Here is a 24463-nt window from a genome sequence, read left to right as displayed (position 1 = left end):
GACACACTGGTTGTTTGTGCTCATGCTCTGTTGTTTAATGTCCCTCATTCAATATAAAAAAAAAAATAAGATTTTACTTACCGATAAATCTATTTCTCGTAGTCCGTAGTGGATGCTGGGGACTCCGTCAGGACCATGGGGATATAGCGGCTCCGCAGGAGACAGGGCACAATAATAAAAGCTTTAGGATCAGGTGGTGTGCACTGGCTCCTCCCCCTATGACCCTCCTCCAAGCCTCAGTTAGGATACTGTGCCCGGACGAGCGTGCATAATAAGGAAGGATATTGAATCCCGGGTAAGACTCATACCAGCCACACCAATCACACCGTACAACCTGTGATCTGAACCCAGTTAACAGTATGATAACAACGAAGGAGCCTCTGAAAAGATGGCTCACAACAAGAATAACCCGATTTTTGTAACAATAACTATGTACAAGTACTGCAGACAATCCGCACTTGGGATGGGCGCCCAGCATCCACTACGGACTACGAGAAATAGATTTATCGGTAAGTAAAATCTTATTTTCTCTGACGTCCTAGTGGATGCTGGGGACTCCGTCAGGACCATGGGGATTATACCAAAGCTCCCAAACGGGCGGGAGAGTGCGGATGACCCTGCAGCACCGAATGAGAGAACTCCATGTCCTCCTCAGCCAGGGTATCAAATTTGTAGAATTTAGCAAACGTGTTTTCCCCTGACCAAGTAACTGCTCGGCAAAGTTGTAAAGCCGAGACCCCTCGGGCAGTCGCCCAAGATGAGCCCCCTTCCTTTTGGAATGGGCTTTTACCGATTTTGGCTGTGGCAGGCCTGCCACAGAATGTGTAAACTGAATTGTATTACAAATCCAGCGAGCAATCGTCTGCTTAGAAGCAGGAGCACCCATCTTGTTGGGTGCATACAGGCTAAACAGCGAGTCAGATTTTCTGACTCCAGCCTTCCTGGAAACATATTTTTCAGGGCCCTGACAACGTCAAGTAACTTGGAGTCCTCCAAGTCCCTAGTACCCGCAGGTACCACAATAGGTTGGTTCATGTGAAAAACAGAAAACACCTTAAGGAGAAATTGAGGACGAGTCCTCAATTCTGCCCTGTCAGAATGAAAAATTAAGTAAGGGCTTTATATATGATAAAGCCGCCAATTCTGACACACGCCTGGCTGAAGCCAGGGCTAATAGCATCGTCACCTTCCATGTGAGATATTTTAAGTCCACAGTGGTGAGTGGTTCAAACCAATGTGACTTTAGGAAACTCAAAACAACATTGAGATCCCAAGGTGCCACTGGGGCACAAAAGGAGGCTGTATATGCAGTACCCCTTTTACAAACATCTGAACGTCAGGCACTAAAGCCAGTTCTTTCTGGAAGAAATTCGACAGGGCCGAAATTTGAACCTTAATGGACCCTAATTTTAGGCCCATAGACAGTCTTGTTTTCAGGAAATGTAGGAAACGACCCAGTTGGAATTCCTCTGTAGGGGCCTTCTTGGCCCCACACCACGCAACATATCTTCGCCAAATGCGGTGAAAATGTTTTGCGGTTACATCCTTCCTGTCTTCGACCAGGGTAGGGATGACTTCATCTGGAATGCCCTTTCAGGATCCGGCGTTCAACCGCCATGCCGTCAAACGCGGCCGCGGTAAGTCTTGGAACAGACAAGGCCCCTGCTGGAGCAGGTCCTTTCTTAAAGGTAGAGGCCACGGGTCTTCCGTGAACATCTCTTGAAGTTTCGGGTACCAAGTCCTTCTTGGCCAGTCCGGAACCACGAGTATCATTCTTACTCATCTCCCTCTTATGATTCTCAGTACTTTTTGTATGAGAGGCATAGGAGGGAACACATACTCTGACTGGTACATCCACAGTGTTACCAGAGCGTCCACCGCTATTGCCTGAGGGTCCCTTGACCTGGCGCAATATCTAGTTTTTTGTTCAGGCGGGACGCCATCATGTCCACCTTTGGTTTTTCACAACGGTTTACAATCATGTGGAAGACTTCCCGATGAAGTCCCCACTCTCCCGGGTGGAGGTCATGCCTGCTGAGGAAGTCTGCTTCCCAGTTTTCCACTCCCGGAATGAACACTGCTGAGAGTGTTATCACATGATTTTTCGCCCAGCGAAGAATCCTTGCAGTTTCTGCCATTTCCCTCCTGCTTCTTGTGCCGCCCTGTCTGTTTACGTGGGCGACTGCCGTGATGTTGTCCCACTGGATCAATACCGGCTGACCTTGAAGCAGAGGTCTTGCTAAGCTTAGAGCATTGTAAATTGCCCTTAGCTCCAGTATATTTATGTGGAGAGAAGTCTCCAGACTCGATCACACTCTCTGGAAATTTTTTCCTTGTGTGACTGCTCCCCAGCCACTCAGGCTGGCATCCGTGGTCACCAGGACCCAGTCCTGAATGCCGAATCTGCGGCCCTTTCATAGATGAGCACTCTGCAGCCACCGCAGAAGAAACACCCTTGTCCTTGGAGACAGGGTTATCCGCTGATGCATCTGAAGATGCGATCCGGACCATTTTTCCAGCAGATCCCACGTAAAGGTTCTTGCGTGAAATCTACCGAATGGGATCGCTTTGTAAGAAACCACCATTTTTCACAGGATCCTTGTGCAATGATGCACTGATACTTTTCCTGGTTTTAGGAGGTTCCTGACTAGCTCGGATAACTCCCTGGCTTTCTTCTCCGGGAGAAAACATCCTTTTCTGGACTGTGTCCAGAATCATCCCTAGGAACTGTAGACGTGTCGTCGGAAAAAACTGCGATTTTGGAATATTTAGAATCCACTCGTGCTGTCGTAGAACTACTTAAGATAGTGCTACTCCGACCTCCAACTGTTCTCTGGACCTTGCCCTTATCAGGAAAGCGTCCATATTTCTTTTAAGAAGAATCATCATTTCGGCCATTACCTTGGTAAAGACCTGGGGTGCCGTGGACAATCCAAACGGCAGCGTCTGAACTGATAGTGACAGTTCTGTACCACGAACCTGAGGTACCCTTGGTGAGAAGGGCAAATTTGGACATGTAGGTAAGCGTCCCTGATATCCAGTGACACCATATCGTCCCCTTCTTCCTGGTTCGCTATCACTGCTCTGAGTGACTCCATCTTGATTTGAACGCTTGTATGTAAGTGTTCAAATATTTCAGATCTCACCTAGCCGTCTGGCTTCAGTACCACAATATAGTGTGGAATAATACCCCTTCCCTTGTTGTAGAAGGGGTACTTTGATTATCACCTGCTGGGAATACAGCCTGTGAATTGTTCCCAATACTGCCTCCCTGTCGGAGGGAGACGTTGGTAAAGCAGACTTCAGGAACTTGTGAGGGGGAGACGTCTCGAATTTCCAATGTACACCTGGGATACTACGTGTAGGATCCAGGAGTCCACTTGTGAGTGAGCCCACTGCGTGCTGAAACTCTTGAGATGACCCCCTACCGCACCTGAGTCCGCTTGTACGGCCCCAGCGTCATGCTGCGGACTTGGCAGAAGCTGTGGAGGGCTTCTGTTCCTGGGAATGGGCTGCCTGCTGCAGTCTTCTTCCCTTTCCTCTACCCCTGGGCAGATATGACTGGCCCTTTTGCCCGCCTGCCCTTATGGGGACGAAAGGACTGAGACTGAAAAGACTGTGTCCTTTTCTGCTGAGATGTGACTTGGGGTAACAAAAGGTGGATTTTTCAGCTGTTGCCATGGCCACCAGGTCCGATGGACCGCCCCTTTATACGGCAATACTTCCATGTGCCGTCTGGAATCTGCATCACCTGACCACTGTCGTCTGGCAGATATGGACATCACATTTACTCTTGATGCCAGAATGCAAATATCCCTCTGCGCATCTCGCATATATAGAAATGCATCCTTAAAATGCTCTATAGTCAATAAAATCTTGTCCCTGTCAAGGGTATCAATATTTTCAGTCAGGAAATCCGACCAAGCCCCCTCAGCGCTGCACATCCAGGCTGAGGCGATTGCTGGTCGTAGTATAACACCAGTATATGTGTATATACTTTTAGGATATTTTTCAGCTTCCTATCAGCTGGCTCCTTGAGGGCTGCCGTATCTGGAGACGGTAACGCCACTTGTTTTTATAAGCGTGTGAGCGCCTTATTCACCCTAAGGTGTGTTTCCCAACTCGCCCTAACTTCTGGCGGGAAAGGGTATACCGCCAATAATTTTCTATCGGAGGAAACCCACGTATCATCACACACTTCATTTAATTTATCTGATTCAGGAAAAACTACAAGTAGTTTATTCACACCCTACATAATACCCTTATTTGTGGTACTTGTAGTATCAGAAATATGTAACACCTCCTTCATTGCCCTTAACATGAAACGTGTGGCCCTAAAGGAAAATACGTTTGTTTCTTCACCGTCGACACTGGAGTCAGTGTCCGTGTCTGTGTCTGTGTCGACCGACTGAGGTAAATGGGCGTTTTTACAAGCCCCTGACGGTGTCTGAGACGCCTGGACAGGTACTAATTTGTTTGCCGGCCGTCTCATGTCGTCAACCGACCTTGCAGCGTGTTGACATTATCACGTAATTCCTAAATAAGCCATCCATTCCAGTCTCCGCCTCCTCACCAACATCGTCCTCCTACATGTCGACACACACGTACCGACACACAGCACACACACAGGGAATGCTCTGACAGAGGACAGGACCCCACTAGCCCTTTGGGGAGACAGAGGGAGAGTTTGCCAGCACACACCAAAAACGCTATAATTATACAGGGACAACCCCTTATACAAGTGTTTTCCCTTATAGCATTTTTATATATGTAATCATATCGCCAAATAAGTGCCCCCCCTCTCTGTTTTAACCCTGTTTCTGTAGTGCAGTGCAGGGGAGAGCCTGGGAGCCTTCCTCACAGCAGAGCTGAGCAGGAAAATGGCGCCGTGTGCTGAGGAGAATAGGCCCCGCCCCCTTTTCGGCGGGCTCTTCTTCCGGAGTTTGTGAGATCTGGCAGGGGTTAAATACATCCATATAGCCTCAAGGGCTATATGTGATGTATTTTAGCCATAAAAATAAGAATTTACTTACCGATAATTCTATTTCTCGGAGTCCGTAGTGGATGCTGGGGTTCCTGAAAGGACCATGGGGAATAGCGGCTCCGCAGGAGACAGGGCACAAAAAGTAAAGCTTTATGATCAGGTGGTGTGTACTGGCTCCTCCCCCTATGACCCTCCTCCAAGCCTCAGTTAGGATACTGTGCCCGGACGAGCGTACACAATAAGGAAGGATTTATGAATCCCGGGTAAGACTCATACCAGCCACACCAATCACACCGTACAACCTGTGATCTAAACCCAGTTAACAGTATGATAACAGAGGAGCCTCTGAAAGATGGCTCCCTACAACAATAACCCGATTTAGGTAACAATAACTATGTACAATTATTGCAGATAATCCGCACTTGGGATGGGCGCCCAGCATCCACTACGGACTCCCAGAAATAGAATTATCAGTAAGTAAATTCTTATTTTCTCTATCGTCCTAGTGGATGCTGGGGTTCCTGAAAGGACCATGGGGATTATACCAAAGCTCCCAAACGGGCGGGAGAGTGCGGATGACTCTGCAGCACCGAATGAGAGAACTCCAGGTCCTCCTTAGCCAGGGTATCAAATTTGTAGAATTTTACAAACGTGTTCTCCCCCGACCACGTAGCCGCTCGGCAGAGTTGTAATGCCGAGACCCCTCGGGCAGCCGCCCAAGAAGAACCCACCTTCCTTGTGGAGTGGGCATTTACCGATTTTGGCTGTGGCAGGCCTGCCACAGAATGTGCAAGCTGAATCGTACTACAAATCCAGCGCGCAATAGTCTGCTTAGACGCAGGAGCGCCCAACTTGTTGGGAGCATATAGTATAAACAGTGAGTCAGATTTCCTGACTCCAGCTGTCCTTGAAATGTATATTTTTAAAGCTCTGACAACGTCCAACAACTTGGAGTCCTCCAAGTCGCTTGTAGCCGCAGGCACTACAATAGGCTGGTTCAGATGAAATGCTGACACCACCTTAGGGAGAAAATGCGGACGAGTCCGCAGTTCTGCCCTGTCCGAATGGAAAATCAGATATGGGCTTTTGTAAGATAAAGCTGCCAGTTCTGACACTCTCCTGGCCGAAGCCAGGGCTAGTAGCATGGTCACTTTCCATGTGAGATATTTCAAATCCACATTTTTTAGTGGTTCAAACCAATGAGATTTGAGAAAGTCCAAAACAACATTGAGATCCCACGGTGCCACTGGAGGCACCACAGGGGGCTGTATATGCAGTACTCCCTTAACAAAGGTCTGGACTTCAGGAACTGAAGCCAATTCTTTCTGGAAGAAAATCGACAGGGACGAAATTTGAACCTTAATAGATCCCAATTTGAGACCCATAGACAATCCTGATTGCAGGAAATGTAGGAATCGACCCAGTTGAAATTCCTCCGTCGGAGCACTCCGATCCTCGCACCACGCAACATATTTTCGCCAAATGCGGTGATAATGTTGCGCGGTTACTTCCTTCCTTGCTTTAATCAAGGTAGGAATGACTTCTTCCGGAATGCCTTTTCCCTTTAGGATCCGGCGTTCAACCGCCATGCCGTCAAACGCAGCCGCGGTAAGTCTTGAAACAGACAGGGACCCTGCTGAAGCAGGTCCCTTCTCAGAGGTAGAGGCCACGGATCCTCCGTGATCATCTCTTGAAGTTCCGGGTACCAAGTCCTTCTTGGCCAATCCGGAGCCACTAGTATCGTTCTTACGCCTCTTTGCCGTATAATTCTCAATACTTTTGGTATGAGAGGCAGAGGAGGAAACACATACACCGACTGGTACACCCAAGGCGTTACCAGCGCGTCCACAGCTATTGCCTGCGGATCTCTTGACCTGGCGCAATACCTGTCCAGTTTTTTGTTGAGGCGAGACGCCATCATGTCCACCATTGGTCTCTCCCGGGATGAACACTACTGACAGTGCTATCACATGATTCTCTGCCCAGCGAAGAATCCTTGCAGCTTCTGCCATTGCACTCCTGCTTCTTGTGCCGCCCTGTCTGTTCACATGGGCGACTGCCGTGATGTTGTCCGACTGGATCAACACCGGTTTTCCTTGAAGCAGAGGTTCTGCCTGGCTTAGAGCATTGTAGATTGCTCTTAGTTCCAGAATGTTTATGTGAAGAGACGTTTCCAGGCTCGTCCACACTCCCTGGAAGTTTCTTCCTTGTGTGACTGCTCCCCAGCCTCTCAGGCTGGCGTCCGTGGTCACCAGGATCCAATCCTGTATGCCGAATCTGCGGCCCTCCAATAGATGAGCACTCTGCAACCACCACAGAAGAGATACCCTTGTCCTTGGAGACAGGGTTATCCGCTGGTGCATCTGAAGATGCGACCCTGACCATTTGTCCAGCAGATCCCTCTGGAAAACTCTTGCGTGGAATCTGCCGAATGGAATTGCTTCGTAAGAAGCCACCATTTTTCCCAGGACTCTTGTGCATTGATGTACAGACACCTTTCCTGGTTTTAGGAGGTTCCTGACAAGTTCGGATAACTCCTTGGCTTTTTCCTCCGGGAGAAAAACCTTTTTCTGAACCGTGTCCAGAATCATCCCTAAGAACAGCAGACGTGTTGTCGGAATTAACTGGGATTTTGGAATATTCAGAATCCACCCGTGCTGCTTTAGCACTTCTTGAGACAGTGCTAGTCCCATCTCTAGCTGTTCTCTGGACCTTGCCCTTATTAGGAGATCGTCCAAGTATGGGATAATTAATACGCCTTTTCTTCGAAGAAGAATCATCATCTCGGCCATTACCTTGGTAAAGACCCGAGGTGCCGTGGACAATCCAAACGGCAGCGTCTGAAACTGATAGTGACAGTTCTGTACGACGAACCTGAGGTACCCCTGGTGTGAGGGGTAAATTGGAACGTGGAGATACGCATCCTTGATGTCCAAGGATACCATAAAGTCCCCTTCTTCCAGGTTCGCTATCACCGCTCTGAGTGACTCCATCTTGAACTTGAACTTTTTTATGTACAGGTTCAAGGATTTCAGATTTAGAATAGGTCTTACCGAGCCATCCGGCTTCGGTACCACAATAGAGTGGAATAATACCCCTTTCCTTGTTGTAAAAGGGGTACCTTGACTATCACCTGCTGAGAGTACAGCTTGTGAATGGCTTCCAAGACCGTCACCCTGTCGGAGGGGGACGTTGGTAAAGCAGACTTCAGGAAACGGCGAGGTGGAGACGTCTCTAGTTCCAACCTGTAACCCTGAGATATTATCTGCAGGATCCAGGGATCCACCTGCGAGTGAGCCCACTGCGCGCTGAAATTCTTGAGACGACCCCCCACCGCCCCCGAGTCCGCTTGAGAAGCCCCAGCGTCATGCTGAGGCTTTTGTAGAAGCGGGGGAGGGCTTCTGTTCCTGGGAAGGAGCTGCCTGTTGCAGTCTCTTCCACTTTCCTCTGCCTCGTGGCAGATATGAATATCCCTTTGCTCTCTTGTTTTTAAAGGAACGAAAGGGCTGCGGCTGAAAAGTCGGTGTCTTTTTCTGTTGGGGAGTGACTTGAGGTAAAAAGGTGGATTTCCCGGCTGTAGCCGTGGCCACCAAATCCGATAGACCAACACCAAATAACTCCTCCCCTTTATACGGCAAAACTTCCATATGCCGTTTTGAGTCCGCATCACCTGACCACTGTCGCGTCCATAAACTTCTTCTGGCCGAAATGGACATAGCACTTACCCGTGATGCCAGTGTGCAAATATCCCTCTGTGCATCACGCATATAAAGAAACGCATCCTTTATTTGCTCTAAAGACAGTAAAACATTGTCCCTATCCAGGGTATCAATATTTTCAATCAGGGACTCTGACCAAGCTACCCCAGCACTGCACATCCAGGCTGTCGCTATAGCTGGTCGTAGTATAACACCTGTATGTGTGTATATACTTTTTTGGATATTTTCCATCCTCCTATCTGCTGGATCTTTAAGTGCGGCCGTCTCAGGAGAGGGTAACGCCACTTGTTTTGATAAGCGTGTGAGCGCCTTGTCCACCCTAGGAGGTGTTTCCCAGCGCGCCCTAACCTCTGGCGGGAAAGGGTATAAAGCCAATAACTTCTTTGAAATTAGCAGTTTTTTATCGGGGGCAACCCACGCTTCATCACACACCTCATTTAATTCATCTGATTCAGGAAAAACTATAGGTAGTTTTTTCACACCCCACATAATACCCTGTTTTGTGGTACCTGTAGTATCAGCAATATGTAACGCCTCCTTCATTGCCAAAATCATATAACGTGTGGCCCTACTGGAAAATACGGTTGATTCGTCACCGTCGCCATTGGAATCAGTGCCTGTGTCTGGGTCCGTGTCGACCGACTGAGGTAACGGGCGTTTTACAGCCCCTGACGGTGTTTGAGGCGCCTGGACAGGTGCTGATTGATTGTCCGGCCGTCTCATGTCGTCAAACGACTGCTTTAGCGTGTTGACACTATCCCGTAATTCCATAAATAAAGCCATCCATTCTGGTGTCGACTCCCTAGGGGGTGACATCCCCATATTTGGCAATTGCTCCGCCTCCACACCAATATCGTCCTCATACATGTCGACACACACGTACCGACACACAGCAGACACACAGGGAATGCTCTTAAAGAAGACAGGACCCCACTAGCCCTTTGGGGAGAGAGGGAGAGTTTGCCAGCACACACCAAAAGCGCTATATATGACAGGGATAGCCTTATAATAAGTGCTCCCTATATAGCTGCTTTAATATATATAATTTTGCCACAATTTTGCCCCCCCTCTCTTGTTTTACCCTGTTTCTGTAGTGCAGTGCAGGGGAGAGCCTGGGAGCCTTCCTGACCAGCGGAGCTGTGTGAGGAAAATGGCGCTGTGTGCTGAGGAGATAGGCCCCGCCCCTTTTTCGGCGGGCTCGTCTCCCGCTCTTTAACGGATTCTGGCAGGGGTTAAATATCTCCATATAGCCCCCGGAGGCTATATGTGAGGTATTTTATGCCAAAAAATAGGTTTACATTGCTTCCCAGGGCGCCCCCCCCCAGCGCCCTGCACCCTCAGTGACTGCCGTGTGAAGTGTGCTGAGAGCAATGGCGCACAGCTGCAGTGCTGTGCGCTACCTTAAGAAGACTGAGGAGTCTTCTGCCGCCGATTCTGGACCTTCTTCTCTTTTCAGCATCTGCAAGGGGGCCGGCGGCGAGGCTCCGGTGACCATCCAGGCTGTACCTGTGATCGTCCCTCTGGAGCTAATGTCCAGTAGCCAAAGAAGCCAATCCATCCTGTACGCAGGTGAGTTCACTTCTTCTCCCCTAAGTCCCTCGTTGCAGTGATCCTGTTGCCAGCAGGACTCACTGTAAAATAAAAAACCTAAGCTAAACTTTTCTAAGCAGCTCTTTAGGAGAGCCACCTAGATTGCACCCTTCTCGGACGGGCACAAAAACCTAACTGAGGCTTGGAGGAGGGTCATAGGGGGAGGAGCCAGTACACACCACCTGATCATAAAGCTTTACTTTTTGTGCCCTGTCTCCTGCGGAGCCGCTATTCCCCATGGTCCTTTCAGGAACCCCAGCATCCACTAGGACGATAGAGAAAAGGTATTATACATTGCTGCCCAGGGCGCCCCCCCCAGCGCCCTGCACCCTCAGTGACAGTTGGTGACTGTTGGTGAAGTGTGCTGACAACAATGGCGCACAGCTGCAGTGCTGTGCGCTACCTTATGAAGACTGAAAGTCTTCTGCCGCCTGTTTCTGGACCTCTGGACCTCTTCAACTTCGGCATCTGCAAGGGGTGTCGGCGGCACGGCTCCGGGATGAACCCCAGGGTGAGACCTGTGTTCCGACTCCCTCTGGAGCTAATGGTGTCCAGTAGCCTAAGAAGCAAATCCATCCTGCACGCAGGTGAGTTTTCTTCTCTCCCCTAAGTCCCTCGTAGCAGTGAGCCTGTTGCCAGCAGGACTCACTGAAAATAAAAAACCTAACTTAAACTTTTATTCTAAGCAGCTCAGGAGAGCCACCTAGATTGCACCCTTCTCGTCGGGCACAAAAATCTAACTGAGGCTTGGAGGAGGGTCATAGGGGGAGGAGCCAGTGCACACCACCTGATCCTAAAGCTTTTATTATTGTGCCCTGTCTCCTGCGGAGCCGCTATATCCCCATGGTCCTGACGGAGTCCCCAGCATCCACTAGGACGTCAGAGAAATATATATATATATATATATATATATATATAAAATATTTTATATATATATATATATATATATATATATATATATATATATATATATACATATATATATGCCTCCCAGATGTAAAGACTCATGCTTTCCTGAGGGCAGTATTCTTGAACAAGATGGCTCTGGGGGAGGCAGAGTAAATATGCATGTAACCACATAGTCAATGCCATCCCCTAGCAACTGCATTAAGAATCAAAATAGTGGTTCTCAAGACATGAGCACCATAGATAGGGTCATCTACCCTACAGAGATTGTCACTGAACACTGAGGGTACATGCAATTGGTGTCAAACCTGGACCCTAAGTGCATGTCAGATCCACGCTCATATTTATTCTGAGAGGAAGTAACTTTTTTCCTCAAACCACATACTGTCAGGCACAGCGCACTTCATGCCATCCTGGATGTGTAGTTCCATGGACCACATTATGCCTTTGTCTAGTGGATACCCCATCACATCACAAGGAGTCCCAAAAATTAGAAAACCTCCACAAAATGAACCTCCCCAAAGAATGCTCAGAATCTGATCCTCTGGAGTGAACAGAGTCTAGAGAAACAGCTAGCAGGCTTTCTAAGAGCAGGGAATTGAGCATAGGATGTAGTAGGAAGGAAGGGGGGGGGGAGGGGGGCTCACCTCATGGAGATAAGTGCTGATAGATCCAGCACAATTCAGTGAAAAGACAGGGCCACTCATTTGTGCTGGCTCTATCTGGCCACTACAGGTATACCCACCTGCTATGCCAAAGCAGATGGGCATACTTGAGTATACATGAAGCAGCATACACGGATGGCAGCTCACCTGAAAGCCATACCTTAGCACTGCTCCCTTTATCTGTCTGATCAATAGAGAGTAAATTGATGGGAAAAAACAACTGCAACGCACAATGCAAAACACAAAAACCCTGGAGGCAACCTAGAAAAAATACCCTGAAGATCCATGGGGTTGAGCTATACAGGGGTAGGATTTAAACATATTGCAAAGTATATAAAGTGCCAAACTCTTATTCCCAGCCCTTATATCACATGGTATGCAGTATCCCCCAAATATAGGCCCAGATTTATCAAGTCTTGGAGAGTGATAAATTGCACAGTGATAAAGTACCAGCCAATCAGCTCCTGCCATGTTACATGATGTATGGAAAATGACAGGAGCTGATTGGTTGATGCTTTATCCCCGTGCAATTTATCACTCTCCAAGGCTTGATAAATCTGGGCCATAATTTCAAATTTCAACCTTGCACTTCCATTTATGCAACCAAATTGATATGTAATATGGTGGATGTGGCTTCTAGTGGTAAGATTTTGAACTTACGGTTTTAAGTTTGCATCTATGATAAATAATTGTACCATACAAACAGGATCAATGGTGGCTCTATATAGGTTGTCAAATGGTTCATTAATGTTCACTTTTTTTCCACAACTATTAATTTTGAATCCTCAATCTCTAGAACAGACTTTGTACAGATATTTGAGGCTCCTGTGGTTATAGTATACAGTATAGGTTGTATAAATTATATGGAATTACAACATTACTTGTCATATAAAGAATGATCCAAGTGATAACTAGAAGATAAGCAGAGGTGTATTCTTTGTACTTTAAGAAGGTGAATGAGAGTGATTTAGTGTTTAGTTTGCTTTATGTAATACACAAAAGCGTAAGAATAGGAATATAAATAAAAAAACATTGTTTAAGTCCTAGCATGCTCACCTTGGGCACTGCAGCCTGAAAAAGGATATTTCGGAGTGGCAGTGGAGCGGTGTTGAGCATAGAGATCACTACCACCAGGACATCTGGACGGTCAGGTGGGCAGTCCTTGGCAAAGTGCAACAAGATGCGAAAGCCATTCTTATCATAAGCAGTCACAGGAAGGAGAGAACCTGGGGAGCCATTATCATACATGTTACAAGACCTCTGCGGTAGATAGCGGACTACTCTGTTATTTACCAGATTATCCTGTGTACAGAATAACTATAAACCCCAACCTTTCAGCAATGCTGCCTGTATAAGAACTATTTTATTAACAATTACAATCTATAATGTCTGATTCCTGTAAATAGCATTTTCTAGTCCAATTATGTATCACTTTGCTAAACCCCTGTAGTGATATATAGTATGCTATAGCTAATGTTCAACCCTGATGACTGAATGATCTTGTGCACAATAATTACTAAAAACTGTACATTTGTAAAACCCATAAAGTCCTTTTAAATGATCACTAAAAATATAGTTTTGTCAATGATCTGCTCATTGTAATAGACTTGTTACATGGGGTTTAATGTAATGTCCACCCAATACCATATCATTTACCTATGTGGTATTTACAGGGGAAATCAATTATCTGCGGAACTGTCCCAATTGCTGCTGCCTTTACTTCAGCAGGCAGATTCTGACTACAACCTATTGAAGTGCATGCAGAATCTGCTTACCGTTATGCTTGGAAAAAAGTGCAACACAATAATGTTGTACTGCCACGTGAGCCTCTGACCTCACCATGGGATTGCTGGGAGCTGATCAAGTTGCACAGCTGTGCTTACATACAGTATATTTCCTTTTTCATCTTAAGTGGCTGTGGCCAAAGACAGATGTGGGTGGACAAATTACAGCAGTGATCGCTTGTCACACTCCAACTACAAATGAATCTCAGTCTATGCACAGAAGTGCCAATACAGAAAGAAATAAAACATGAAACTTAAAAGTAGATAAACAATTAAGGGCATAAAGCCACGTGGACAGAAAGGCATAGTGATTAGCATTACTGTCTCATGGCATGGAGCTGCTGACAAAAATTTTTTTATCTATAATGTGTATATAAGTACATGTGGTAGAGTATATAAATTGTGAGCTCCACCGAGGCAAGGACTGGTGTAAATGTCTAAATATTCTCTGTAAAGCGCTACGGAATATGTGTGTGCTATATTAATAACGGTCACTAAATAAATAAATGAGTCCTTATCCTTTTCAGTATGGTACTGGTTCTCCCATGAAGTTGGCCCTAATGTTTTTTAATATTGCAGTTCCCCTGGGGAGCAACCCCGTGCTCACCATGCTAGGCTGGAGCACACATTATTACAGGGGAACCCATGTAACCTTGATATTGTGTGACCCAACCAGTCTGACATAGCCTGGTGCTGGTTGCCTCGCTTTCTGCTCCACAATCACTGTAACCAGACCAGGATAAAAGCACAGAAACATCAAATTTGACAGCAGATAAGAACCACTTGGCCCATCTAGTCTCCTCCTTGTTTACTTTTTGGCAACATCGCCTATATTTGATCCTTACTCATTTGTAAGGATAACCTTATGTCTATCCCAAACATGTTTGAATTGCTCTACTGTCTTAGCCCCTACCACCTCTGATGGGAAGCTATTCCACCAATCCACTACGCCTTCTGTAGGAGTAATGTTTCCTCAAGTCTCAGTGCATGTCCTCATGTTCTTTTGGAGCGCACACACGCGTTTCCATGGTTACGGCGGGGCGGTCCCGGAAGTGCGTCATCGGGTGCGTCTCCGGCCGGCGGCCACGGGGAGTCGAACGGCGGCATGGGGAGGAGAGTACTGCATGCGGTGGGGTATAAGGGGGTAAGTTTTGTCTATGTTCTATATTTGTGTTGTATTCGTGTGGTCCTGAGGACGGGGTGCTGGTGTTATGCACACCAGTGCCAGCAGGAATGTACTGGTGTCTGAACGGTGAGGGATGCAAAACAAATGAACTCACAGACAGACTGTGGAATATGACATTACATACACAGAAGGTGATAGGGTAACAAAATAAACACAAAGTGAACAGAGAAGCCCAAAGGCTAAGAAACTGGGTGTCTCCCTAGTATTAGGAATGCTCAGATGGAAAGAAGCGAGATGTAGTGATTTAATACGTAGAGAACCCGAAATGCTGTTGCTTAGGGCAACAGCAAAACCCTAAAGGGTTACCAACGGGTGTGGCAGTAAACTCCTTGGTCAGAGATGGAATAATAGACACAAGGAGAGTCTCCACAATCCTAGTCCTCACTTGCAGTGCACTGGTTCAGCTTACTGCCACTAAACTGACACCTGAACACCTTGCACAGTGAGAAAGGATTTTGGCAGGCAAGTCTGAGAATACAGCCGCAAACTTGCTAGGTTCACAGAGTAGCAAAAGAACCCCAGCAGGTTAAACGACTGACTCCAGTCTTACTGCTAGGTCTGGATTGGCAGAGTGTAATACCAAATCCCAAGGCCTATTTGCAGTAAGCAACAAACAAATACAAAGTTTACACAGTACTAGCTAGCTTTCAGGAACTGACTAACCAACAAAGATTCAGCAGCATCTGCCTAACCTGAGAAGAGGGTTTATATAGCAGGTGCTGTCCACGCCCCACTCAGACCTCACAGACTGTGAGCACAAAAACCAGCACCGGATCCCCTGCCGTGCACAGAGCCTGTAACCACTGCACAGCAAAAGACCCGAACCGGAGTATCAGCTACGCTCAGGTTACTCCGCTAGCACTTGTTTCCCGGTTGCCATGACGACGTGGCAGCACAGAGCAGGAGACCCTAACAGTACCCCCCCTCTGACGAGGGGTCAAAGAACCCCTACCACCGGGTTTATCGGGGAACTGCGAGAAGAAAGAGCGTAACAGTCTGGGGGCATGAAGATCACAACTGCGCACCCACGACCGCTCCTCCGGGCCATACCCCTTCCAGTGCACCAAAAATGACAGCCGACCCCGAACCATCTTGGAGTCAAGAATCCTTTCAACAACAAACTCCCTCTGGCCACGTATCAGAAGAGGGGAAGGTCTTCCACTGGAAGAAGGATTACTAATCGCCCGTTTTAAAAGGGAACAATGAAATGTTTTATTGATACCCAAAGAACGGGGTAGATCTAACTGAAATGCCACCGGATTGATAACCCTAGTGATCTTATAAGGACTGATGAACCGGGGGCCTAACTTATGAGATGGCTGTCTCAACTTCAAATTCTTGGTAGACAACCAGACGAAGTCTCCTAATTTGAAGCTGCAGGGTCTTTTCCGCTTATCAAAAACCCTTTTGGTCACTAATGACACAGACACAAGGGCTTTCTTCACTTTCCTCCAAATACCTCTAAGGACCGAAACCACAGAGGAACCACCAGGCGTGGAGTCCAGGGGGTCAAAAGAATTGGCCTTAGGATGATGCCCATACACACAAAGGAAGGGAGAGATCCCTGTAGCAGAGTGAGCCGCGTTGTTATAGGCAAACTCCGCCATGGACAGATGAGCCACCCAGTCAGTCTGACACTTGGAGACATAACACCTGAGGAACTGCTCCAAGGACTGGTTCACCCTTTCAATCTGCCCATTAGACTGCGGATGGTAGCCTGACGACAAGCTGACAGAAATCTGGAGATCGGAACAAAATGCCCTCCAGAATTTGGCCACAAACTGGGATCCGCGGTCAGAGACCACATCAGGTGGCAACCCGTGGAGGCGCACAACATGCAGCATAAATAATTCAGACAGGCGTCTGGCCGATGGCAGCCCAACCAATGGAACGAAGTGCGCCATCTTCGAAAACCTGTCAACGACAACCCAGATGGCTGTCATCCCCGAGGAATTGGGCAAGTCCACCACAAAATCCATTGAAATGTGGGTCCATGGCTTAGATGGAATAGAGAGTGGATGTAATGGGCCAACAGGAACCCCTCTAGGAGTCTTATTTCGGGCACAGATGTCACATGCCCGAACCCACTGATCCACATCCCTAGCCACCGAGGGCCACCACACCGCCCTAGATAGCAACTCCCGAGTTCTGGCAATACCCGGGTGACCTGCCGACTTCTTGGCATGGAATTCCAGGAACACTCGCTGTCTTAACCTAGGAGGCACAAACAAAAGACCTACCGGAAGGTCTGGAGGAGCCTGCTCCTGTGCTCTAAGGACTAATGACAAGAGGTCCTGGGTAATGCCCACTTTAATACATGATGGGGACACAATGGGCAATGGCTCCTCTGTGGTCTCCTGGATTAGAGCAAAACTCTGCGAGAGCGCATCAGCCTTGATGTTTTTTGACCCAGGGCGATATGTTATCAAAAAATTAAAGCGAGCAAAAAACAAAGCCCATCGTGCCTGCCTGGCATTGAGGCGCTTCGCTGACTCTAAATATGCCAAATTCTTATGGTCGGTGAGAATTGAGACCACAAACTTAGCCCCCTCAAGCCAGTGTCTCCACTCCTCGAGTGCATCCTTAATAGCCAACAATTCCCGGTTACCCACGTCATAATTCATCTCGGCAGGCGAAAATTTACGGGAAAAGTAAGCACAGGGATGAAGGTGATTATCAGACACCCCCATCTGAGAGAGCACTGCCCCAATACCCATCTCAGAGGCATCCACCTCCACCACAAAAGGACGCTCTGGATCTGGGTGTCGCAGCACCTTGGCCGAGACAAATGCCCTTTTGAGACGGGCAAAAGCCGCTTTGGCCTCACAAGACCAGTGAGCAACATCCGCCCCTTTCTTAGTGAGTGCCACCAAGGGCGCCACTATAGACGAAAATCCAGCGATAAATCGTCTATAAAAATTCGCAAAACCCAGAAAACGCTGAAGCGCCTTCAAACTAGTGGGCTGCACCCAATCCAGGACTGCCTGTACCTTGGAACCCTCCATTTGGAAACCTTCTGGGGAGATAATATATCCTAGAAATGCGATTTGCTGAACTTCAAATTCGCACTTCTCCAGCTTCGCCCCAAGCCGGTGGTCTCTGAGTTTCTGGAGGACTAAGCGTACATGCTTCCGATGTTCCTCCAGGGAATGGGAGAAGATTAGGATGTCATCTAAGTATACAACTAAGAATCTATCCAAATATTCCCTGAGCACATCGTTCATGAAGTCCTGGAAGACTGCCGGGGCATTACAGAGCCCAAAAGGCATCACCAAATATTCATAATGCCCTGAGTGGGTATTAAAGGCAGTCTTCCATTCATCCCCCTCTCTTATTCGGATTAGATTGTACGCACCGCGTAGGTCAATCTTAGAAAAAATGGTGGCAGTACGAAGCTGGTCAAACAAGACCGAAATGAGAGGCAGTGGGTATGAGTTTTTAATCGTGATACGGTTCAATTCCCTGAAGTCGATGCAGGATCGCAACGAACCGTCCTTTTTACCCACGAAGAAGAACCCCGACCCAACTGGAGACTGTGAAGGTCTGATAAATCCCTTAGCCAAGTTCTCCTGAATGTACTCTGCCATAGCCTGAGTCTCAGGACGTGACAGGGAGTACAACCTGCTCTTGGGAAGCTTAGCATTCGGCAACAAATCAATGGCACAGTCATAGGGGCGATGGGGAGGTAGTACCTCTGCAACTCTTTTGGAGAACACGTCCGCAAAATCTGCATAACATCCTGGCAATCCTGGCAAACTTAGCTGCGAAAGCCTGACTGGAAGGCTCAAGCAACTCCTGAAACAATCAGTACCCCAACTGAGAATCTCCCCAGAGACCCAGTCAAATTGAGGATTGTGGGCCCGTAACCAGGGTAACCCCAACACCAATGGGGCAAAAGTACAGACAGTCACATAAAAGGACAATTTTTCAGAGTGTGTGGCTCCAATAAACAAAGAAATCTGGCTAGTGCAAGAGGTAATTTTACCCTGGGATAATAGTTCCCCGTTTAACCCACAAATCACAATTTCCGATGCCAAGGGTACTAAGGGAACAGAGTGTTTCAGGGCGAATTGGCGGTCCATAAAAACCCGTCGGCCCCACTGTCCACAAAGGCCTCAGTCTTGACAGTTTGACCGAGGATCTTCAAGGTACCCGGAATGATAAAAGTCTTCTTGGGAAATTCCGACTTCTGACCTGGCAGGATATTTCCCATCACCCTCAGGCCCTGAAGTTTTCCGGCTTTTCTGGGCATGATACTACCACATGACCTTTATTCCCACAGTACAAACATAACCCCTGCTGTCTCCTCCGCGTCTTCTCACGCGAGGAGAGGCGGGTAGCCCCAATCTGCATAGGCTCCTCGGAAAATTCCTCAGAGTCTGAGGTTCCCTTGGGAAAGAAGGAAACCTCGGTCTCCCTTTCAAGCCTGCGCTCTCTCAGCCGTCTATCCACCTGAATGGATAACTGCATGAGCTGATCCAAGCTATCAGGCAAGGGATATTGTACCAGTTGGTCTTTTAACTGGTTAGAAAGACCTCTTCGGTACTGGTGTCTCAGGGCTGGGTCATTCCACTGGGTATCATGGGCCAACCTCCGAAACTCCGTACAATAAACCTCAACTGGCCTTCGCCCTTGCTTAAGGATCGAAATCTGAGCCTCGGCTGAGGCCGTCTTGTCAGGGTCATCATACAACATGCCCAGTGCCGTAAAAAAAGCATCAACACTTTTAAGTGACGGACAGTCAGGCTGCAACCCATATGCCCAGACCTGTGGGTCTCCTTGTAGCAAGGAAATCACTATGCCCACCCGCTGAATCTCCGACCCAGAAGACTGAGGCCTAAGCTGGAAATATAGCTTGCAGCTCTCCTTGAAACAAAAGAACTGCGAGCGATCTCCAGAAAAACGATCCGGGAGATTTACTTTCGGCTCCTTAACCCCTGAAGGTACTGCTGCTGCGGGAGCTCCGCCAGCGGCCTGCGAGGTGTGCATTTTAATGGACAAATCATTAAATTGTCGAGTCAGGACCTGCACCTGATCGACCACCTGTTGCAAAGTATTTTGAGGGGTATGCTCCATATTCCCACAAAATTTCAACAGGAGTATTAGGCTGCTGAATATGTTATGCACACCAGTGCCAGCAGGAATGTGCTGGTGTCTGAACGGTGAGGGATGCAAAACAAATGAACTTACAGACAGACTGGGGAATATGACATTACATACACAGAAGGTGATAGGGTAACAAAATAAACACAAAGTGAACAGAGAAGCCCAAAGGCTAAGAAACTGGGTGTCTCCCTAGTATTAGGAATGCTCAGATGGAAAGAAGCGAGATGTAGTGATTTAATACGTAGAGAGCCCGAAATGCTGTTGCTAAGGGCAACAGCAAAACCCTAAAGGGTTACCAACGGGTGTGGCAGTAAACTCCTTGGTCAGAGATGGAATAATAGACACAAGGAGAGTCTCCACAATCCTAGTCCTCACTTGCAGTGCACTGGTTCAGCTTACTGCCACTAAACTGACACCTGAACACCTTGCACAGTGAGAAAGGATTTTGGCAGGCAAGTCTGAGAATACAGCCGCAAACTTGCTAGGTTCACAGAGTAGCAAAAGAACCCCAGCAGGTTAAACGACTGACTCCAGTCTTACTGCTAGGTCTGGATTGGCAGAGTGTAATACCAAATCCCAAGGCCTATTTGCAGTAAGCAACAAACAAATAATAAGAATTTACTTACCGATAATTCTATTTCTCATAGTCCGTAGTGGATGCTGGGGACTCCGAAAGGACCATGGGGAATAGCGGCTCCGCAGGAGACTGGGCACAAAAGTAAAAGCTTTAGGACTACCTGGTGTGCACTGGCTCCTCCCCCTATGACCCTCCTCCAAGCCTCAGTTAGGATACTGTGCCCGGACGAGCGTACACAATAAGGAAGGATTTTGAATCCCGGGTAAGACTCATACCAGCCACACCAATCACACCGTACAACTTGTGATCTGAACCCAGTTAACAGCATGATAACAGAGGAGCCTCTGAAAAGATGGCTCACAACAATAATAACCCGATTTTTGTAACAATAATTATGTACAAGTATTGCAGACAATCCGCACTTGGGATGGGCGCCCAGCATCCACTACGGACTATGAGAAATAGAATTATCGGTAAGTAAATTCTTATTTTCTCTAACGTCCTAGTGGATGCTGGGGACTCCGAAAGGACCATGGGGATTATACCAAAGCTCCCAAACGGGCGGGAGAGTGCGGATGACTCTGCAGCACCGAATGAGAGAACTCCAGGTCCTCCTCAGCCAGGGTATCAAATTTGTAGAATTTAGCAAACGTGTTTGCCCCTGACCAAGTAGCTGCTCGGCAAAGTTGTAAAGCCGAGACCCCTCGGGCAGCCGCCCAAGATGAGCCCACTTTCCTTGTGGAATGGGCTTTTACAGATTTTGGCTGTGGCAGGCCTGCCACAGAATGTGCAAGCTGAATTGTACTACAAATCCAACGAGCAATAGTCTGCTTAGAAGCAGGAGCACCCAGCTTGTTGGGTGCATACAGGATAAACAGCGAGTCAGATTTTCTGACTCCAGCCGTCCTGGAAACATATTTTCAGGGCCCTGACTACGTCCAGCAACTTGGAATCCTCCAAGTCCCTAGTAGCCGCAGGCACCACAATAGGCTGGTTTAAGTGAAATGCTGAAACCACCTTAGGGAGAAATTGAGGACGAGTCCTCAATTCTGCCCTGTCCGTATGAAAAATTAGGTAAGGGCTTTTATAGGATAAAGCCGCCAATTCTGAAACACGCCTGGCTGAAGCCAGGGCTAACAGCATTACCACTTTCCATGTGAGATATTTTAAGTCCACAGTGGTGAGTGGTTCAAACCAATGTGATTTTAGGAACCCCAAAACTACATTGAGATCCCAAGGTGCCACTGGAGGCACAAAAGGAGGCTCTATATGCAGTACTCCCTTGACAAACGTCTGAACTTCAGGAACTGAAGCTAGTTCTTTTTGGAAGAATATTGACAGGGCCAAAATTTGAACCTTAATGGACCCTAATTTTAGGCCCACAGACAGTCCTGTTTGCAGGAAATGCAGGAAACGACCCAGTTGAAATTCCTCTGTAGGGGCCTTCCTGGCCTCACAGCACGCAACATATTTACGCCAAATACGGTGATAATGTTGCACAGTTACATCCTTCCTGGCTTTGATCAGGGTAGGGATGACTTCATCCGGAATGCCTTTTTCCTTCAGGATCCGGCGTTCAACCGCCATGCCGTCAAACGCAGCCGCGGTAAGTCTTGGAACAGACATGGTCCCTGCTGGAGCAGGTCCTTTCTTAGAGGTAGAGGCCACGGGTCTTCCGTGAGCATCTCTTGAAGTTCCGGGTACCAAGTCCTTCTTGGCCAATCCGGAGCCACGAGTATAGTCCTTACTCCTCTCCTTCTTATGATTCTCAGTACCTTGGGTATGAGACGCAGAGGAGGGAACACATACACTGACTGGTACACCCACGGTGTTACCAGAGCGTCCACAGCTATTGCCTGAGGGTCCCTTGACCTGGCGCAATATCTGTCCAGTTTTTTGTTGAGGCGGGACGCCATCATGTCCACCTTTGGTTTTTCCCAACGGTTCACAATCATGTGGAAGACTTCTGGGTGAAGTCCCCACTCCCCCGGGTGGAGGTCGTGTCTGCTGAGGAAGTCTGCTTCCCAGTTGTCCACTCCCGGAATGAACACTGCTGACAGTGCTATCACATGATTTTCCGCCCAGCGAAGAATCCTTGCAACTTCCGTCATTGCCCTCCTGCTTCTTGTGCCGCCCTCTCTGTTTACGTAGGCGACTGTCGCGATGTTGTCCGACTGGATCAACACCGGCTGACCCTGAAGCAGAGGCCTTGCCTGACTTAGGGCATTGTAAATGGCCCTTAGTTCCAGGATATTTATGTGAAGTGACGTTTCCATGCTTGACCACAAGCCCTGGAAATTTTTTCCCTGTGTGACTGCTCCCCAGCCTCTCAGGCTGGCATCCGTGGTCACCAGGACCCAGTCCTGAATGCCGAATCTGCGGCCCTCTAGAAGATGAGCACTCTGTAACCACCACAGGAGAGACACCCTTGTCCTTGGAGACAGGGTTATCCGCTGATGCATTTGAAGATGCGATCCAGACCATTTGTCCAGCAGATCCCACTGAAAAGTTCTTGCGTGGAATCTGCCGAATGGAATCGCTTCGTAAGAAGCCACCATTTTTCCCAGGACCCTTGTGCATTGATGCACTGACACTTGGCCTGGTTTTAGGAGGTTACTGACTAGGTCGGATAACTCCCTGGCTTTCTCCTCCGGGAGAAACACCTTTTTCTGTACTGTGTCCAGAATCATCCCTAGGAACAGCAGACGTGTCGTCGGAATCAGCTGCGATTTTGGAATATTTAGAATCCATCCGTGCTGTCGTAGTACTACTTGAGATAGTGCTACTCCGACCTCTAACTGTTCTCTGGACCTTGCCCTTATCAGGAGATCATCCAAGTAAGGGATAATTAAGACGCCTTTTCTTCGAAGAAGAATCATCATTTCGGCCATTACCTTGGTAAAGACCCGGGGTGCCGTGGACAATCCAAACGGCAGCGTCTGAAACTGATAGTGACAGTTCTGTACCACAAACCTGAGGTACCCTTGGTGAGAAGGGCAAATTGGGACATGGAGGTAAGCATCCTTGATGTCCAGAGACACCATATAGTCCCCTTCTTCCAGGTTCGCTATCACTGCTCTGAGTGATTCCATCTTGAATTTGAACCTTTGTATGTAAGTGTTCAAGGATTTCAGATTTAAAATAGGTCTCACCGAGCCGTCCGGCTTCGGTACCACAAACAGCGTGGAATAATACCCCTTTCCCTGTTGTAGGAGGGGTACCTTGATTATCACCTGCTGGGAATACAGCTTGTGAATGGCTTCCAATACTGCCTCCCTGTCGGGGGGAGACGTTGGTAAAGCAGACTTCAGGAACCGGCGAGGGGGAGACGTCTCGAATTCCAATTTGTACCCCTGAGATACTACCTGCAGGATCCAGGGGTCCACTTGCGAGTGAGCCCACTGCGCGCTGAAATTCTTGAGACGGGCCCCCACCGTGCCTGAGTCCGCTTGTAAGGCCCCAGCGTCATGCTGAGGACTTGGCAGAAGCGGGGGAGGGCTTCTGTTCGTGGGAAGAGGCTGTCTGCTGCAGTCTTTTTCCCCTTCCTCTGCCCCGGGGCAGATATGAGTGGCCTTTTGCCCGCTTGCCCTTATGGGGACGAAAGGACTGAGCCTGAAAAGACGGTGTCTTTTTCTGCTGAGAGGTGACCTGGGGTAAAAAGGTGGATTTCCCAGCCGTTGCCGTGGCCACCAGGTCCGATAGACCGACCCCAAATAACTCCTCCCCTTTATACGGCAATACTTCCATATGCCGTTTGGAATCCGCATCACCTGACCACTGTCGCGTCCATAACCCTCTTCTGGCAGAAATGGACAGCGCACTTACTCTTGATGCCAGAGTGCAAATATCCCTCTGTGCATCTCGCATATATAGAAATGCATCCTTTAAATGCTCTATAGTCAATAATATATTGTCCCTGTCCAGGGTATCAATATTTTCAGTCAGG

General features: G+C 48.1%; 1 protein-coding gene across 4 annotated transcripts in view; it reads right to left on the bottom strand.

The window, feature by feature from the left end:
• The window catches only part of GGA3 (golgi associated, gamma adaptin ear containing, ARF binding protein 3), a 213012-nt gene that overhangs the window by 84594 nt on the left and 103955 nt on the right, over positions 1-24463 (bottom strand). For all 4 annotated transcript variants that reach the window (XR_010243860.1, XM_063960640.1, XM_063960641.1 and 1 more), the window contains one exon: positions 12921-13090. Coding sequence is in view for 3 of the 4 variants with exons in the window: in XM_063960640.1 (XP_063816710.1) it covers positions 12921-13090 (170 nt within the window). In the remaining variant the exon portion in view is untranslated. The remainder of the gene's footprint in view (positions 1-12920; positions 13091-24463) is intronic.

The sequence above is a fragment of the Pseudophryne corroboree genome, chromosome 3 (assembly GCF_028390025.1).
Source record: "Pseudophryne corroboree isolate aPseCor3 chromosome 3, aPseCor3.hap2, whole genome shotgun sequence".
NCBI lineage: Eukaryota > Metazoa > Chordata > Amphibia > Anura > Myobatrachidae > Pseudophryne > Pseudophryne corroboree.
This window is presented reverse-complemented; position numbering and strand designations above follow the sequence as displayed.